This window comes from Ahaetulla prasina, chromosome 10, assembly GCF_028640845.1.
Source record: "Ahaetulla prasina isolate Xishuangbanna chromosome 10, ASM2864084v1, whole genome shotgun sequence".
Classification (NCBI taxonomy): Eukaryota; Metazoa; Chordata; class Lepidosauria; order Squamata; family Colubridae; genus Ahaetulla; species Ahaetulla prasina.
The window spans coordinates 29,022,979-29,042,880 of record NC_080548.1 but is presented as its reverse complement, the minus strand read 5'-3'; the positions used below and the strand labels follow the sequence as shown (position 1 = coordinate 29,042,880).

The window sequence follows — 19,902 nt, the reverse complement described above, 5'->3', positions numbered from 1 at the left end:
CAGTGTCCCAGGGGTGGGTGGGTTATACAATCCCCTTTTGCGACCTTCTGACTAGCAAAGTCAATGGGGAGCCAGATGCACTCAACAGCCGTGCTACTAATTGAACAACTGCAGTGAACAGTGTTTGCAAGAAAGGTTGTAGAATGGGGTAAAGCTCAGTTAGCAACAGTCTTGCTTTGCAACAGGAATTTTGGGCTCAATTGTGGTCATAAGCTGAGGACTACCTGCGCCAGGTCACCTTAGGCAAATCAGCTGGTTATTAAAAAAAATGTTGAATAACAAAATAAGCTTTGCAGGCAGCTTCCTATTTAGGTATGTCAGCGGTTTCCTCCATCACTTCTCAATTAGCTTGTTCCCTTGCTCTTTATAAGTGAAGTAAATACTTAATTATGCAAATGCAAATGTTTTTATGTCACTTCTTGCAACCTGAACTCTCTGCCCAACCCCCGCCCCCCCATATCGTGAACGGTGTTGCAGCTCTAACGTTGTAGAAATCAACACTACAGCACATCCCATAATTGGTATAGAGATGAAATAGCAATAGCACTTAGACTTATATACCGCTTCATGGTGCTTTACAGCCCTCTCTAAGCGGTTTACAAAGTCAGCCTCTTGTCCCCAACAATCTGGGTCTTCATTTTATCAACTTTGGAAGGATGGAAGGCTGAGCTGACCTTGAACCCATCAGGATTGAATTCCTGGCAATAGGCAGAGTTAGCCTGCAATGGTGCACTAGAAAGGGAAGGGAAGGGAAGGGAAGGAAGAAGAAGGAAAGGAGAGGAGAGGAGAGGAAAGGAAGGAGGAGGAAAGGAAAAGGAAAAGAAAAAAGATAGCAATAACATTTAGTCTTATATATCGCTTTACAATGCTTTTTTACAGCCCTCTCTAAGTGGTTTACAGTCAGTCTATGGCCCCCAACAATCTGGGTCCTCATTTTACCGACCTTGGAAAGATGGAAGGCTGAGTCAACCTAACGCATCAAAAGCTTCAGGTATCTTTGTGATACGGTGATGTAGATTTATTCCTGCCCTATTAAAAAAAAAATCATTTGGATTGCTTCCCTCCCTTCAAAAACGGCAAGAGGAGAACAGTATTACGTTTCTTAGAATGCAGTTTAATGAAAATTGGTAATGTGATTTTGTGGCTCCTCGTACACTATGGAAAGAGAACCCTAACCCTCATCATCTTTTGTTAAAGCAATTGCCTGATGGGGCCAGTTTACCTGGGAAAAAGAGACTATATTTCCTTGAGTGACCTGAACAAAGTGGGCTTTTACCCCAAAAAAAAAAAAGAAGAAGAAAAGAAAAAAAATAATCACAGAACAAAATGATCGAGAGAGATGCAATTATAGGTCCAATGTAGCTAATGCTAGTTCCCAATTCTCCTATTCATGTGGAGTGATTTTCTTTCTCTTCCACAAGTTTCTCTTAACAACGTGGTTTTCAGTACAACTTCATTCTCGGGAAGGTCCAGGGCTCGGGACTGGATTGCCCCCACAGACGGCCCTGTAAAGTGCAGAGGGGGGAATCCCCCTTCTCCAGAGCCTCAGAAGGGGGGAAATAAGACATGGGCAGTTGCTGTAAGACTTGCAGCTGTTGCGCGTTTCCCAAATGGAGGACCCTCTCCAGGCCACAAATCTGATTCCCGGCTCTGGAAGGTGCTTTTTCTCTAGAACTGGGCATTTTTTCAGAGGCCTCTGCCAGCCCCCAGAATTGGTAATTGTGGGAGGTTCTTCCTTGCTCGGCCGAGACTTTCTGATAATAGAGCCTAGGTTTTCCTGGCGCAGAGTGTCCGCCCTTCAGCTGAAGGTGCCTGCTGGGCGCAGAGACGTCCTGCTGAAAACACTGCCCGTAGAAGGAATGGGGCTGCTGGGAGATGACATTGAGCTGGAAAAATTCCTTTGGCTGCCCTTGTTCGGACTTCAGCTCTCTGGAAGACAGGGGCAGGTGAGCCAAAGAAGAGCAGGCCAGGGCTTGGGAGACTGGGGGTTTGCCTTCCTTACTGGGCAGTTTAGGACTCCAGATACTTTTTAAGACGTCGAAAGAAGTCTGGGACTCTGGGGCAGCTCTTTCTACGGCGGCAAGTCCTAAATCTAGACGCTGAGAACCGCGCAGCTCCTGTGATGGATGCGAGCTGTACACCACGGGAGCAGACTCTGCCTCCCGCGAAGTCCACCGATCTGGCCTCAGTTGATAGGCAAAAGGACACGGCTGCGGATCAGCCAAAAGGAAACCGACGGGGCTTTGGCTAAGACCAGCCGATCCAAAGGAATCTCGGGCGGCAAGCGGTTGGCGAAGTTGATGATGCCTTTTGGAGGTGGCCGTTTTTTTCAGGGGGCCCCTCATTTTGCCTTCGGACCTCTCCGGCCTGCCTCTCGATTCCCCCAGGCTTTGCTCCCGGTGCCGAGCAGTTCTGACCGCTGGCGGAACGCACTGTTCCTCTGGGAGAGCGAAGGAGCTGCTGGCTGAATCCACGCTCTCGGAAGATGCTGACAGGAGAGAGTGAGGCTGAGCTGCCGTTAAAAAGAAGCTGTGTGGGCCGTGTGCTTCTGGCTCAGCGAACAACTCAAAATCTTCTCTTCGGGCTACTCCGTCATCTGCCTGTATGGAGAAACAACCACTACGGAGTAAACAAAGGGGAATAGAATACAGTGGCATAGCAATAAGCACTTAGACTTATATACCGCTTCACAGTGCTTTTACAGCCCTCTCCAAGTGGTTTGCAGAGTCAGCATCTTGCCCCCAACAATCTGGGTCCCCATTTTACCGACCCCAGAGGGATGGAAGGCTGAGTCAATCTTGAGCTGGTCTGGATCGAACTGCTGGCAGTGGGCAGAGTTAGCCAGCAATATTGCTTTCTAACCACTGCTCCACTATGGCTTCCTCTCTTCCTTCTCATTTCCCTTCCTTCCTTCCTTCCTTCCTTCCTTCCCTCCTTCCCTCCTTCCTTCCTTAGCAATAGCACTTAGGCTTATATACCACTTCACAGTGCTTTACCGCCCTCTCTAAGCATTTTACAGAGCCAGCCTCTTGCCCCCAACAATCTGGCTCCTCATTTTACCAACTTTGGAAGGAAGGAAGGTTGAGTCAACCTTCAGCCTGGTGAGAATCGACCTGCCAAACTGTTGGCAGCCAGCAGTCAACAGAAGTAGCCTGCAGTACTGAATTCTAACCACTGCCCCATCATGGCACAGATCTGGGTGGGGTGTGTGTCTCCAAACCTGGCAATGTTAAGACTTGTGGACTTCAATTCCCAGAATTCCCAGCCAGCATCTTTTACCTTCCATATGTATTAGGAATCTGGTCACAATACCTGGAATTCTGGGAACCCTTCAGCAAAATCAGAAGAGAAACCCAATACACATGCCTACAACTAAGGTACCAACAAATCTGGGCAATGAGGTTTGTTATGAGCACTGCAAAGATGCCATTAATATAGCACTTAGACTTACGTGTTGCTCCATAGTGTTTTTTAGCACTTTCTGAACGGTCTACAATACCAGCATTTTGTCCTCATTTTACCAACCTGGGAAGGACGGAAGGCTGAGTCAACCTTGAGCCGGTCAGGATCGAACTCCTGGCTGTGGGCAGCCTGCAATCCTGCATTCTAACCACTGTGCCATGAGGGCTCACACTAGAAATGTTACAGGGTAACAGCTTTACGCCAGTATAAGAAGAGGTAGATAGTGTGTAGGATATGAGAAAATTCAAAAATAAAATAGTATGTAGGTATATAGGTTAGAAATGATATAAGTGGATATTCAATTTTGCTTAAGTAGGGGGGGTTGGACTGGATGACCTGCAAGGTCCCTTCCAGCTCTGTTCTATTAAATTTGTTAGACATTATTCTGCTTTAAGATAGTGGAGAAGAGACATGCTGAAAATGTGTTAGAATAAATCTTCTTTGTTTGAGGCCAGTTAGAAAGAGGCCCAGCTATGGGGACATTCCTTAATACCAAGGCAGTAGAGATAAGGAAGAGCCATGCTTGCAAAATATTTTATGGGTAGAAAAAGGGAGGTATTGGTAGTAATAGGGAGGTGTTAAAGAACATGAAATTAGAGAGAGATAATGTTGTCTCTGAAGGCGCCCCGGATTAGCTGTGATCGGTCACTGGATCCAATGTAGGAGGGGTATGAGGGTGGGCGTTGTGATAGGGAACTATAAAATGTGATGCTTTTGAAATTTCAGGTGTGGCTTCCTGGCTTAAACTCCTTCTTGAGATCTGCTGGGATATACCCACCCTATTTTGCAAAATAGATTTTAATAAAGTCTCTTTGTTTTTCATCGACCGGTGCTTCTTGGCTGAATTCATTTCCAACAATAGCACTTTCCAGAATGGAGAAATGGCCTCAGAGTTTACTGTGCTTACCGCTCTTTCCGCTCTATGTGTAGGATCGTGAGAGAAACAGGAAAGGAAATTTTGTTCTCGCTCTTTTTTGAGAGAAATGCTCTGCTCAGAGTTCCTGGTCTTGCAGTTGCTAGATTTTTCTTCCAAAAGCAACTTTTTCTGGCCTCTGTTATCTGGGCTCTGGAAATCTAAAAGAGGGCATGGTAAGTGAATGCAAAGAATCCCATCAGGAATTGCAAATCTCTAAACACATTCTATCAGCGTAAATAAAGGCAGGATTAATCTACTGTACACTTTTGTAGACAGGCAGACAGGCAGATTCACCACACTGTAGCAAATAGTGTTGCAAGAAATAGAAAGGAGAAAGTGAACAAGGTTTTTGAAGTTCTTTCACCAACCAGGGGTGAAACGCTCCCAGTTTGAACCGGATTGCCCGATCCGGTAGTGATGGAGGCGGGTGGTTCAGAGAACTGGTAGCAAAAATCCCTGCCTCCCTCCCCAGCTGAGCCACACGATTATCAGAGGTTGGTTTTTTGTTTTGTTTTTACTTTTAAAAGTATTTTTTCTTCGGCCGAATAAATGCTTTTAAAGATTTTTTTAAAAAGCCTCTAATGATCGTGTGGCTCAGCTGGGATCGTCAGAACCCTTTAAAAGCATTTTTTCTGCAACCGTTTCAGCTGAAGAGGTTGTAAAAAAAATGCTTTTAAAAGGTTCTGGGGATCAGGCAACTCAGCTGGGATTGTCAGAACCCTTTAAAAGCTTTTAAAAGGCTCCTCTGGCAATCCCAGCTGAGTTGCCTGATCATCAGACGCTTTTAAAAGCATTTTTTTACAACCTCTTCGGCCGAGGGGGTTGTAGAAAAAATGCTTTTAAAAGTTAAAAAAAAAAATTGGCCACACTCACCGTCACATTACCCTCCACCACCAAGCCACGCCCACAGAACCGGTAGTAACGAATTTTACATTTCACCCCTGCCACCAACCACTCTTCTGAACACATGGCAGGATCAGGTTGAGAAACCGGACCCCACTTCTACTTCAACTCTTGCCAATCATAACTCTTCACTGGCCAGCCAGCCAAAGTGCTTTGGAAAGGAAGGGGGGTGTTGTGAGTTTTAAGTACTGCCCCAGAGATCTTTCCCTCCAAGGAAAAAGGAAAGGAAAGGAAAAAAAATCCTGCAAAAGGCCCACCGATCTGTCTTTGATATGCTGCAGCAGTCATATATCAAGATGGGATCTTCAGAACATTTTTTTAAAATTCAAGCCTTACTAGTTACAGGTAGCCCTCAACTTACAATGGTTAGTTTCGTGACCGTTCAAAGTTACAACAGCACTGGAAAAAAAAAATGACAGGATCATTTTTCAGTCGCACAGCCACTGCAGCATCGCCCATGGTCATATGATTAAAATTCAGATGCTTGGCAACTGACTCATATTTATGACGGTTGCAGTGTCCCGGGGTCATGTCATAATCTGTTGTGACCTTCTGATGAGCAAAGTCCATGGGAAAGCCAGATCCACTTAACAACCTTGTTACTCATTTACGAATTGCAGTGATTCGCCTAACAATGGTGGCCAGAAAGGTCCTAAAATGGGGCAAAAAGTCACTTAACAGAAATTCTGGGCTCAATTCTGGTCATAAGTTGAGGACTATCATATTTTTCAGAGGATAAGACGCATCTTTTTTCCCCAAAGAGGGTGAAAATCTGGGTGCATCTTATACTCTGAACGTAGCCCTGCCCAGCTTCTCAAACGGAGGTTTCAGAGGCTGAAAAAAGCATCAGAAACGGAGCTTCAGAAAAAAAGCCCCCAAACAGATTCAGAAAAAAAAGCCTCCAAACAGAGTTTCAGAGGCTTTTCTTTCTGAAGCTGTTTCGGAGGCTTTCAGGGGCAGAAGAAAAAGCAAAAAAAAGCAAGGCATAGAGTTCACAATCAAGGAACCTGTTGCTAAACTTCACCTCTGGCAACAGCTGATGGGGGGGGGGGTATTCCGGGAGGCTGATCCATCTGCCAATCAGTTTTTTTCTTATTTTCCTCCCCAAAAACTAAGGCGCCTCTTATACTCCAGTGCGTTTTATACTCCAAAAAAAACGGTATTTGTATTTAACGTTTTACCTGGGACCAGATTTCTTTACCAATTGGAAAATACCACAATAAAAAATATGCCCTGGTCACATTTTTCTTTTTTCTTGTGACATTTCATTTCATCCTCGGCCCTCGAGTGAAAAGGTTCAAATTGTTCTTTGCTATACTAGCATTAAAGTAATATTTCTCCCTTAGTCTAAACACTACCCTGAGTGTAACATCCGTAAGGCTTTGTCATCCATTATCTTGAAGGGAAGTCAGGTGACGGCGGTGACTGGGAACAGAGGCAATAAAAGCAGGATAGGGATCAGCGATGGGAACGCACAGGCATTGTTTTTTATTGATTCGAAGATCGGTGGATAGTAAAGCTGTGCCGAAATCTGTATTCAAAGAACATGGACACAGCACTGGATGGGCAACCTTAAGGCAGCTGTTTCTTTTCCTGGGCTGGGGAAGGATACTGTAAAATCTCCATTCCCACCCCACTCCTGGAGGAAGAATACTGCAAAATCCCCATTTCCTCCTGATCAGCTGGGATTCAGGAGGCAGAGAATAGATGGGGGCGGGGCTAGTTAGAATTTTTACTAGCAATTCTCCGAACTACTCAGTTTCCACTACTGGCTCTCCAGAACTGGTCAGAACCTGCTGAAACCCACCTCCATCAGGAGGGCTGCATGCGGTCCATACACACCCGACTCTGTTTTCGGCTGCGACAGTCTCCTGCAGCCCTTTGCCAGCGAAAATGGAGCTTGGGAGGGTGGGCTGCACCCGTTTTCGCTGGCAGAGCGCTGCAGGCTGTCCCAGCTGAAAATGGAGACTGGGGAAGGGTGCCCAGGCCGCCACAGGTGCCCCAAACACAAGTGACATTGAGCTGGCCAACACAACCCTGATGCGGCTGTCAATGAAATTGAGTTTGACACCTTTGTTCTAAGATAGGGGTCAGCAACCCACGGCTCTGAAGCCTCATGTGGCTCTTTCATCCCTCTGCTGTGGCTCCCTGTCGCCGGTTGGCTCTACAATTGATAGGGCTTTCGGTTAGGACAGGTAGAGGAAAAAGGATACCGTGCTAGGAGGAGACTCTATGGTGGGGGAACCGGATTTCCTGTTGGCTCCAGAATTGAATTGGGGGCTTCCAGTTAGGAGACCTTTGTGGCTCTTTTGAGTATTTAAGGTTGCTGACCCCTGTTCTAAGAGATGCTACTGTATGTCTGTACTTCTGGATGCTGGGATAGATTGGGGGGGGGGGATGGATCAAAGTTACAGGAACTTGAAAAGAATCAAGGTTTTGTGCTGAATACTTTAAAATCACTCAATTTGCGAGACAATCGCTCGACTGTTTTCTTTTTAAAGCACGTTAGAAACCCAAAAGTGGCTGCCAAGGGAGGCTGGCAAAAGTGATGCTTTTCTGTCTTGAACTCCGCCCCAAAGCTGCTTGTCTTGCATCCACCCTTTAACTGGGCTTATATACTCACACTGTAACCTCTTACCTACGTCCGTGTTACAACCACCTGCTTTTTTCCTGAGCAACGTCAAAGCAGACCAATCTGGCAAGGTTTTCTTTTGCTGCAGTAGGGCGCTGATAACCGTCTGCCGCATCTCACCGATTAAGTCACGCCCAGGGAATACTGCCTTGAGGTCCAGCAGTTTTTCTAAGTCCCGAGCAAGTTCCTTTGCCAGATGCGCACGTTTTCTCAGCTCGACGCCTTCTGCGGGAGGTGGGGGGACGTTTTCCTTGTCGTTGGCAGCCACTGTTGTGCTGTTTTGGAAAGCTTCCTCCTCTATAGCCTGTTGGTCGAACGTCGCAGCAGGAGACGCCAACGAAGGTTTGCAGCCTGCATCCACTTCCTGCACAACAGCTACAGGACAGTGGTTTCTGGCTGATGCAGGGGCGGCTGGCGTTCCCGTACAATGAGAATCCTCGTGCACTGTGTTCAAATCCTTTAAGGTGCATTCACCTTGCTCTCCGGGAACAGATTTCTGGTTTGTATCAAGAGAGCTACAGGACTGTATCTCTTCTCCCAACAGCCCTCCGCTGGCTTTCTGGATAGGAGTCACGTCCATGGTATCATGCTGAGCCTTGGGACTCAATAATCTCTCAATATCAGCGGACTTCACCTCTCTGTTAAAGATGCCCAGATGTTGGGTCAGTCTGTTCTGGGTTATGACGACGGATTTGGCAAAGCGGCTCCCTTTGATGGGGGTTGATTTAGCACAGTTGCTAAGCTGGGAGCTCCAGAAAGGAGGCAGCATCTTCTTCAGGCCCCTGCGGTTGGGTCTCTGTTCTGGAATTTTGCCCGTCACCTTCCTGCCAAATTTGATGTAGTCGCGTTCCCGTCGCGTCCGACGGCGTTTGACCCTGGCAGATTTTTGTTCAGCGTTTTCTTCGGACAGGGGTACCTTCAGCTGACAGGGTGAAGGGAAACCAGACGGTGCGTGCCTTTCTCCCTTGTCGCGAAGGTTCATGCTGGAAGTAGCTCCTAGATGGAAGCAAAGGAAGAATAAACACGGATAGTTTCTACAACCACTAGTTCTCGTTTTTCCCCCTTGAGGGAAGTTCACCAGATTTATTTTTAGCCTGTCTTTGTTTTTATAAAAACTGTAACTCAAGGCAGGAAACGTACCTAATACTCCTTCCTCCTCTTATTTTCCCCTCAACACCAGGGGCCTCTGGAGGCTTAGGCTGGTAAGACAGTCTGTTATTAACACAGCTGCTTGCAATTACTGCAGGTTCAAGTCCCACCAGGCCCAAGGTTGACTCAGCCTTCCATCCTTTATAAGGTAGGTAAAATGAGGACCCAGATTGTTGGGGGCAATAAGTTGACTTTGTATATAATATACAAATGGATGAAGACTATTGCTTGACATAGTGTAAGCCGCCCTGAGTCTTCGGAGAAGGGCGGGATATAAATGCAAATAAAACAACAACAACAACAATCCTGTGAGGTGGGTTGGGCTGAGAGAAAGTGACTGGCCCAAGGCATTTCATGCCTAAGGCAGGACTAGAATTCACCATCTCCTGATGATTGGTACAAAGTTACCCAGCCAGCTTTTATGCCTATGCAGAACTAGAGCTCACCGTCTCCTGGTTTTTAGCAGTCCCTATATCAGGTGTGTTCAACCTGTGGCTTGTGAGCTGCATATAGCCCTGGACAGCTAGTAAAGCAGCCCCACAAGATATAATAAAAATATATAAAAAATAAAGGGTTGTTATTTTTATCTATTAACTATATTACATGCAGTCTTCAAAACATGACAATTGAGCCCAAAAATTCTGCTGCTAAGAGAGAAATTTGTTAAGTCAGTTTTGCCCCATTTTACAACTTTTCTTGTCCCATTTGTTAAATTAGTAACAGGGTTGTTAAATGAATCTAGCTTTCCCATTGACTTTACTAGCCAGAAGGTCGTAAAAGCGGATCACATGTCCTCGGGACACCTGCAACTGACATAAATATGAATAAGTTGTCAAGTATTCGAATGTAAATCGCATGACTATGGGGATGCTGCAATGGTCATAAGTATAAAAGAATGGTTATAAGTCCCCTTTTTCAACGCCATTGCAACTTTGAATGGTCACTAAATGAACTGCTGTAAGTCGAGGACTACCTGTATATATTTTATATGTGGCCCAGGATAATTCCACTTCTCTCAGTGCGGATCAGGCAAATCAAAAAGTTAGACACCCATGCCATATATCATTTTTCTTCTGTTCAATAATAGCCAACTGGATAAGTCCTTGCAGTTTTCTTGGCAAGGTTTATAAGATACAATTCTGGAAGACTGATTTCTACCAAAATAAATTAGCTAAACATTAAAAGTTCTGCTTTGCTAGTTTTTATTCATAAATCAAATCTGGCAGATTTAACGATGTGAAAATATCTCATCACCATGAAAACAATTTATGTATGCATAAATTTAACAATAACAGTTCCTTCAAAATGCAAAGCGCTCTTATTATTTCGTCAGTTTTTACAGTTACGCTGTAAGGTAAATCATTATTAGGACATAAAATAACAGGTATGAAAATTGGGCTGGAACCCAAGTATAAAAAGCAGCTTAAGGCAGCTGGTGTTTTTCAAGTTCAGAATACACACTCTTGACAATTTGTATCAAAAAGTCATTTTCAACCACCTCTGTAAAGGAGAATATTTGTAGCCCAGGGATGAAATGAAGGATTCTTGGTACTCTCTGCGCTTGGTTGTTTTTCTTGCAGATGTTAAGACTGGCACCGATGATGTTACCTAGTTTGGGTAATGAAATATCTGCAAGAAAACAACCAACCTCAGAGAGCTCCAAGGACCCCTTATATTTATTTATTTTTATTTATTTTGTCAAACACAACAATATATATAAGCATGAAATAACCACACAAAATGAATACAACCAAAGGGAACATTAGGACAGGAACCGTGGGCACACTGGTGTTCTTATGCACACCCCTTACAGACAGACCTCTTAGGAATGGGGTGAGGTCAACAGTAGACAAGTCTTAGGTTAAAGTAGACAAGTCTTAGGTTAAAGACTGGTTCAATATTTTAATCGGTGAAATATTTAACTTAGGTTAAATATTCTGCTGTGCAAGTGAAGCAGCCCCAAAAGGTTCTTAATAAAACAATAATTCTACTGAACCACTTTCAGGATTTTTAAACAAATTATAGAGGGGCTATACCAATTACACTGCAATTTTTAGAATTTTGTTTCTTTTGGCCAATTATTAATATCTCTCTCTAACAGTTTCCAGAAGAATAGCTCTATGCTACAAGACTCTTCCTAATATTTTTGCATCCCACCTCCTCTTCAACACCAGGCGCTACTACACAATTGCAAAACTGATTATATATTTCACTGCAAGTCAGCAGCATACCTGCAAAAAAACAAAAAAACACATAAAAAAAACCCCCTGGCTTTATGACGAGAGTATCTCCAGTCACAGAAAACTGCTCTTTTCTAGATTTTTTTTCCCCCTCCAGGGAAATAAATGATCAACTGTCTTGCCAGGGGCGGTTCATAAAACTGCTGGGATTTATTTTATTTTATTTTATTTAAAAACCTCATAAACTGCTCTGGGCAAGATGAAAAACTTCTGAAAAGAAAGCCGCGAATAAAGATGCGCGCCTGTGGACCTATTTCAAAGGTGAAAGAGGCAAAGGGAGACTATGGAGACTCTTATTCTAGAAGAGGACGCTCCCCACTTTCTTATCCCCTCCGTTTTGGACCCCCGCCTCGCCCCTTTCGGCTGCCCAAACAGGCCACGCCCTTCAGGGAAAGCAGGGAGGTCGGGACTCCGCCCCGTTTGTCTCGTGCTCGGACAGTTACTCTGGCCGGAGCGCGAGGCAAAGCCTTGCAATTTTTCCCGCGCCTTCCTCCTGCGCTGGATTTTAAAAAAAAGCCAGCTATGTGCCCGCCCGCCCTCCCTCCCAGCCCATTTGTCACGCCCCTGCCTAGCCTGGATTGGTCTGCAAGCGGGCGCCGGCCCAAGCTAATTGGCTACTTGTGTTTACAGCAGGGGTCTCCAACCTTGGCCACTGTTAAGACTTGTGGACTTCAACTCCCAGAATTCCTGGGAGCGAAGCTGGCTGAGGAACTCTGGGAGTTGAAGTCCACAAGTCTTCAAGCAAAGCTGGCTGAGGAACTCTTGGCTGAGGAATTCTGGGAGTTGAAAGCCACAAGCCTTCAAGCAAAGCTGGCTGAGGAATTCTGGGAGTTGAAGGCCACAAGTCTTAAAGTTGTCAAGCTTGGAGACCCCTGCTGTAGAGTTTTACAATACCCCCCCCCCCCCCAAAAAAAAAATAGGCTTTGGGGATTTGCCATGTAGTCTACTTCTACTTTGTGGACCCAAAGTAGAAGTAGACTACATGGCAAATTCCCAAAGTCTGTTTTTTTTGTCCAGCAAGCAAACAAATTAATGATAATGCACCAAAACAAATTCCTTGTGTATCCAATCACACTTGGCCAATAAAGTATTCTATTCTATTCTATTCTATTCTATTCTATTCTATTCTATTCTATGATTATGTGCTGTCAGGTCAATGTTAATATTAACTTATTTACAAAACCACGCACCAGTTTGTGGTAGGTTTGTTTTTTATTAAGGCCAAAAGATAGACAGTTCATCAGCCATGCTCTTGTCTCAGAACTTCTAACTGGTGTGCTGTTTGTTATCAATCCCCAGGCTTACTTGATCAATAGACAATGTGGTAAAAGAGGTGCAGCTTTTCTGTTTTCCGTCTGTAGTTGAATCTACAGTATTGCGGTATTGAGGACCCAGATTGTTGGGGGCAATAAACTGATTCTGTAAACCGCTTAGAGAGGGCTTTAAAAAACACTATGAAGCGGCATATAAGTGCTATTGCTATTTGCATTTTTTTTTTTTGAAAATCTTTTTAAAATACTCATCAGCCTCTCAAAGCTGCAAAGTTCAACTCCTTGGTCCTAGTTCATCTTAGTCTTAGATCAGGGGTCTCCGATCTTGGTCCCTTTAAGACTTGTGGAAGCTGGCTGAGGAGTTGAAATCCACAAGTCGTAAAGGGACCAAGGTTGAAGACCCCTGTCTTAGATTACATTGTTTTAATGCTCATAATTATATGCACAAAATGTTTCTAATATTTGTCCTATCTTAGTGGGACAAATTAGTTGTGAATCTGATTAGAAGAGTACTCTTTGCAGGTATTTTTAAAGTCTGCCTTTGTATATTCTGAACAACTCATTCTTAATTCTCCCTCTCTATGGTGCATCATCTCAGCAAGGTGACAGCACCAAGGTGACTGTCTGGACTCAGAAACTTAAATGGATTGAGGAGCCTGGTTAGCACAGCACTCAGATGGGAATCCCAAGGCAGTTGGTTCAACAGGGAAGGAAAAGGAAAAGGAAAAAGACAGTGGAAACCCACTTTTGTATTGCTGCCCAAAAAAATTGCAGGGGGTTGGTCCTGTCTGAGCTTGGTTGGTTTATGCAGAAGTTTCATTACACAAACTAGGTAACTTCATGAGTGCTGGTGATCAGTGCTAATACTGATGTTACCTAGTTTGGGTAATGAATCGTCTGCATAAATAACGAGAACCAGGGACCCCTTGTTTCAACCCTGAGCTACAAATATTCTCCTTTAACGGTAACATTGCAGTCCACTAGGGCTATCTGGTTATCCAGAGCTGAACTTGGTTTGAAGCAGCTTTTGCCTCTTATCAATATAGCAGCCAGGGATGAAATGCTCCCAGTTCGGACTGGATCACCCAATCCGGTAGCAATGGTGGCGGGTGGTTCGGAGAACTGGTAGCAAAAATCCCTTCCCCCCACCACATGCCCAACTGAGCCACACGATCATCAGAGGTTTTTTTTTACTTTTTAAAATCATTTTTTCTTCGGTCAAAAAAATGCTTTTAAAAGTTAAAAAAAAGCCTCTGATGATCAAGCAACTCAGCTGGGATCGTCAGAACCCTTTAAAAGCTTTTCAAAGGCTCCGCTGGCAATCCCAGCTGAGTTGCCTGATCACCAGAACTTTTTAAAAGCATTTAGAAAAAATGCTTTTAAAAGTAAAAAAAAAAAGTTGGCCCACCCAGTCACATTATCCCACCAGCACCAAGCCACGCCCACAGAATTGGTAGTAACAAATTTTACATTCCACCCCTGATTGCAGCATAGATAACTTGGTGTCTTTCAAATATTTTGAACTTCAGTTCCAATCAGCCCCATTATACCCAGCGGATGGCAAGAATGTTTAATGAATTTCGATACGTCTGAAAGTGATCAGGTTGCTTTTCTCTCCATTAGACTAATGAATTGCACAGGCTCACCAGATGCTTGCACTGTTGCATTAAAAATGTAGCAGCTGCATTTAAGCAACCCCCTAACCTTGATGAGTCTATGGGGGGATATCATGTTGGGCTAATCCAACCTGTTTAATTTATAATTCAATGTATTCTGCAAATCAGAACGTGAGTTAATTAAATAACCAAGTGAAAAATGATATAAAAACTGAGCCCTAATGAACAATAGGCTAAAAGATGTTTTGTTTTGTTTTTTGTAATGGAACAGCTTATGAAAACACAATTACCTGAACAATGAATGATCCTATATATATTGTATTCATTCTAGGACACATATTACCTTTTCCTATGCAGAAGAAAGATAAGCAGAAATACATAATCATCTAAGTTATCAGACTGTGAAAATAATAGGCTCTTGTATTGCAATATTCTGCACCATTACTGCACAATTATGCTTGGAGTGGAAAGAAGAAATTTTGATAAAGCATCATTTTTAACTCGCTCAGTTGGTTCATGTGCTTCTCCTATTGTCATATTTAAATTCAGGATTCTGGAAATAAAACTGATGTCCTATTTATTGGTTGCTTTTAGCAACAATTTTCTTAAAGTGGAAATAATACATTTTGTGATTTTAGACATTTAAAGAATAACAGTAAAAAGTTATGCTTATAATTTGAATATGGAAGGCTATGGCTACTATATTTCCAGAATAGCTTAAATGTGTTTTTTTAATTGCATGCTTGTTATCGCTAATACAACTTACTGGTACTAATAAAATTTCAACAACCTTGTCATGTGATCTTTTATCACTATTTCAGTATTAATATTTGAAAGTTTGTTTACATGGAATTATGGGTACCATTATTATCTTTCAGGTAATAAAAGAGATCCAAGATTCACTATAGGATGATTAATATTTTATTCGATAATCCAAAAAGAATTATAATGCTGAAATTAATTTTCATAGCCATTATTATCACTATATATCCCTTTAGCTCCTCTCTTTCTTACCTGTATATTTGAACCTTCGTCCAATATTGCCTTACATGATCACATCATAGTTATTAGCTTAATGATGGATACAAAAGATATCCTAATCTATTGTTCGACTTTAGGATGATTTGCAGGAGATAGGGCAAAATTTCTGAGTTCCAGTTTTTTAAAATTTACAACAAAAATATTTTTTTTCTAAATTAAATGAACAGAATGAAAAAAGCTTGGGATATTGTAGTTCATTTTTATCCAGAAAGGCTATTAGTTCCATCCCATTAGTTCCATTCATTTACATACTGAAAAAGTAGTCCTCAAATTACAACAGTTCATTTAGTGACTGTTTGAAATTACAACAGTGTTGACAAAAGTGACATGACCTTTTTTTCACATTTATGACCATTGCAGCATCCCTGTTGTGTCTTGCCCGCCCTCAGAGCAGCCGGGGCCTTCTTATCTGCTCCCGAACACGGAGGAATGTATGCCTCCCGGCCCCAGTCCTGGCTCCATGCCCAGACAAACTGCAGAAGAAGGAGCACCTCCCGGCCCCAGTCCTGGCTCCATGCCCAGACAAACTGCAGAAGAAGGAGCACCTCCCTGCCCCAGCCCTGACTCCATGCCCAGGCAAACGGAGCAGCTAGACCCCTCCCCCTCCTCCACAGCAGGTGAGCCTGAGGAGGGTTTATTACCAACAGCTGATTGGAGTGACCCTCGCATCAGAAGATTGGATAGGCGGAGGCAACAGAAGGAAGGGAGGGGCAGGCCTTAATGAGTGCTGAGTCATGGAGCCACACCCCATGGCCTATATAAAGGATCTGCTTTCTGGCAGTCTCTGAGTCAGGCAAAGTCGAACTTATCTTGCTGAAGTCACTTACTGGTCTCCTGCCTGCTCTGAGGACTTTGCTAGGACTTTGGGCAGAGCTGCAGAGGCAAGCCTGATAGTAAAGTCAGTGGGGAAGCCCGATTCGCTCAACAACTGGGCTCTAATTTGACAATGGTAATGATTCACATAACAGTGGCAAGAAAGATTGTAAAATGGGGCAAAACCAGGGGTGAAATGTTCCCGGTTAGGTCCGGTTCACCTGAACCGGTAGTAAAAAATGTAAAAAAAAAATTCCGACAATCAGGTGAGTGACATGCAATCGTTGGAACTTTTTTTTTTACTTTTTAAGCATTTTTTAAAAAAATTAAATTTTAAATATTTAAAAATTTAAAAAATGCTTTAAAAAGTAAAAAAAAAGTTCTGAGGATCGCACGTCCCTCAGCTGATCGTCAGAACTTTTTTAAAAAACATTTTAGGCATTTTTTAATAAAGCATTTAGTAAAAATGCTTTAAAAAAGTAAACAAAAAAGCTCCGAGCTAATGTGGCGCGCGATTGTCAGAGCCTTTTTTTTTTTACTTTTAAAAGCATTTTTTTACAACCTATTCGGACAAATAAGTTGTAAAAACATGCTTTTAAAAGTAAAAAAAAAAGGCTCTGAAGCTCATGCGGCACAGCTGATCACACACACACCCTGCGTACTGTTCTACTTACCCCATGCCGCCGTTTGGTGTGCACTGCATGCATGTACCTCGCATTTGGTACATGGTGTGCAATGTGCATGCATGTGCAGTGTCCATTTGGTGCATGGCATGCATGCGCAGCCAGTGAACTGGTAGTAAACCGGTTCAGATTTCACCACTGAGCACAACATATTTAACAAATATCTCACTTAGCAACAGAAATTTTGTGGGCATTTTTGTGGTAAATTGTGGTCATAAGTCAATGTATACTTATAGTTTAACACATCTGGAAGACTATTAGTTTTATATTCTTTTTTTACAGGAATTTAAGCAATAGTTAATGGCATTAATTAATACACAATTCTATCAAATAAGCTGTACCCTGATTGGCTGTTAATCTGAGATTGCTGGGTAAATGCTTTCTCACTGTTCATTTTTCCATAATGCTAAAAGGTAGTTTTTAAAAAACACATTAGAAAGGAAGTTAATTTATTTGGAAATCAAAGAGCCATCAGCTGTGCAATGGAATGAACTGATAGCTGTCAAGGTCAACCATTCTGGCATACCAGATAGATGGGGGCCGTATGAAGAAGGGCCCCACATGGGGAGATGTGGATTGGACACTCAACTTGAATCCTTGGGGGGAGGGATTTGGGATTGCTTTCAATATCTAATTTTTGCGCCTATTGCTTCAGACCTACAAAAATCTACAATTATTTGTACTCTCCACCTGAATGCTCAACTTGATGCTACAGTGACACCACATGGTTGTCTTGCATTAGGGTAAATCTGTTGCAATTTCAGTTCAAAAAAAGGTCCAGCAAAGCTGGCTGAGGAACTCTGGGAGTTGACGTGCACAAAGTCTTAAAAGAGCCAAGTTTGCAGACCCCTGCACTAGGTCAACATGCAATGAGTGGCTAAAAACACATAAAAATGCAGCTCGCCTGTCTGGAACCCACACCTTATTTCAGACATTAATACAATTGAGCGTGTCCAGAAATATTTTACAAGAAGAGTTCTCCACTCCTCTGATCACAACAAAATACCTTATGCCACCAGACTTGAAATCCTGGGTTTAGAAAATTTAGAACTCCGCTGCCTTAGGCATGACCTGAGTTTAACTCATAGAATCATCTGTTACAATGTCCTTCCTGTCGAAGACTACTTCAGCTTCAATCGCAACAATACACGAGCACACAATAGATTTAAACTTAATGTGAACCGCTTCAATCTTGATTGTAGAAAATATGACTTCAGTAACAGAGTTGTTAATGCCTGGAATGCACTACCTGACTCTGTGGTTTCTTCCCAAAATCCCCAAAGCTTTAACCAAAAACTGTCTACTATTGACCTCATTCCTAAGAGGTCTGGAAGGGCTGTGCAGCGTGCCTACCCGTTCCTGTCCTAATGTCCCCTTTGATTGTATCCAATTCGTATGGTTATTTCATGCTTATACTTATATATACTGTTGTGTTTGACAAAATAAAGAAATAAATAAATCCTGGAAGCTGCTTCTGCATAGATGAGCAGGATGACCCTTTTTGCCCAGATTGGGGAGGGAATGGGTATTTGGCAATATCCTTCCCCCTGGAGTGGGGTGGAAATGGAGATTTTGCAATATTCATCCCCCTGGAATGGGGAGGGAATGGAGATTTTGCAATATCCTCACCCCTGGAGTGGGGAGGGAATGGGGAGTTTGCAATATCCTTCCCCCTGGAGTGGGGTGGGAATGGAGATTTTGTAGTATTCATCCCCCTGGAGTGGGGAGGGAATGGGGATTTTGCAATATCTTTCCCCCTGGAGTGAGGAGGGAATGGGGATTTTGCAGTATTCATCCCCATGGAGTGGGGTGGGAATGGGGATTTTGCAATATCCTTTCCCCTGGAGTGGGGAGGGAATGGGGATTTTGCAGTATCCTTCCCCTGCCACGCCCACCAAGCCACGCCAACAGAACCGGTAGTAAAAAAAAAAAATTGAATTTCACCACTGTCACAGGATAAATATTAATACTGATGGTCTAAGAGCTTTCTTACCCAAGAGGCCATTTCATGATGCACCTAGCCATAGTTAACCATGGTTTACCTAACCCAACCCAATCTTCTGTGCTTTTGTGACCCAATAAACTAGCCACACAAATTGAATTCTTGCAACACACTAGGCTAACATGCAATGAGTGGCTAAAAACACCATCCTGGAAGCTGCTTCTGCATAGATGAGCAATTTTTGCCATCCCCAGTCACCATGGCTGGTGGCTCCCCTGGCTGAGTTACAAATGTTGAAATCCACTCCTTTTGCAATGCAGCAATTGAAGGATCCCTGATCCCTTGCAAATCATGCTGTGTTGACTCAATAGACAGCTTGGCTGAATTTAACAGACATTAAACCCAAACCAGAGTGATCCTTCAACCCGTCACCCTGACAGGAAAAACAAAGATACCTTGGATTTCTTAAAAAAAAACAAAAAAAACCTTCCTTTGTAAACAGCTCACATTGCATGTCTGGATTCTAGTTTTTGGACTGGATTGTGGTATTGTTGTATGTGTACCTGTTACACAGACACACATTTTGAAAACCCACAGCCCTCATCCCCAAAGTAATGCCTTCCAGTGTTCAGAACTTCATTCTCCCATCTTCCCCCAGTATGGGTGATGATGAGAATAGAAATCCTTTATTTTATTTTATTTATTTGTCAAGCATGTATTAGATCAGGGGTCTCCAACTTTGTCAACTTTAAGACTTGTGGACTTCAACTCCCAGAATCCTTCAGCCAGCAAAGCTGGCTGAGGAATTCTGGGAGTTGAAGTCCACAAGTCTTAAAGTGGCCAAGGTTGGAGACCCCTGATCTAATACATGCTTGACAAATAAATAAATAAAATAAAGACCCCTGTATTAGATAACAGATATAAGTTTAACAGATATATTAGGAAGGCAAGATATTGTGATTTATAGACATCAGTCACGGATTTCCGTTGACTGGAAAATATATACTCTATCTCTCGTTACAGTTCCGTTCCCTCAGCGGGAAAAATCCCGCTTTCCTCTCATTCTTTCGGCTCTGAGGCGAACGCCGTTATTCTCTCCCCCCAAGCAGCCAAACGTGAGAGATTCGGGGCTTTTTTTCCCCGCGCTTTTCATTGATTGGCCATAACCTGTCCGCGCTTCGCGCTGATTGGCTCCGCGTCGTTTTGGCGGGCTTCTCTTGGAAGGCGGGAAAAT

The 19,902-nt window shown here is 43.3% G+C and overlaps 1 protein-coding gene across 1 annotated transcript; it reads right to left on the bottom strand.

The window, feature by feature from the left end:
- Positions 1-1,107: 1,107 nt before the first annotated feature.
- PRR19 (proline rich 19) lies at positions 1,108-8,895 on the bottom strand. The gene is made up of 3 exons (XM_058195959.1): positions 7,920-8,895; positions 4,370-4,536; positions 1,108-2,600 (listed from the first exon to the last, which is right to left on the bottom strand). Exons 1-3 carry the CDS (start codon positions 8,893-8,895, stop codon positions 1,443-1,445), a joined length of 2,301 nt encoding a protein of 766 aa, XP_058051942.1. The 3' UTR covers positions 1,108-1,442.
- Positions 8,896-19,902: the final 11,007 nt, after the last annotated feature.

Excerpts from the sequence above, each read along its gene's own strand:
- PRR19 (XM_058195959.1), bottom strand. The coding sequence starts at position 8,895 with ATGAACCTTCGCGACAAGGGAGAAAGGCACGCACCGTCTGGTTTCCCT. Across the intron at positions 4,537-7,919 it reads TGGTTGTAACACGGACGTAG|ATTTCCAGAGCCCAGATAAC; the intron begins GTAAGAGGTTAC and ends GCCCTCTTTTAG. Across the intron at positions 2,601-4,369 it reads CACATAGAGCGGAAAGAGCG|GCAGATGACGGAGTAGCCCG; the intron begins GTAAGCACAGTA and ends TTCTCCATACAG.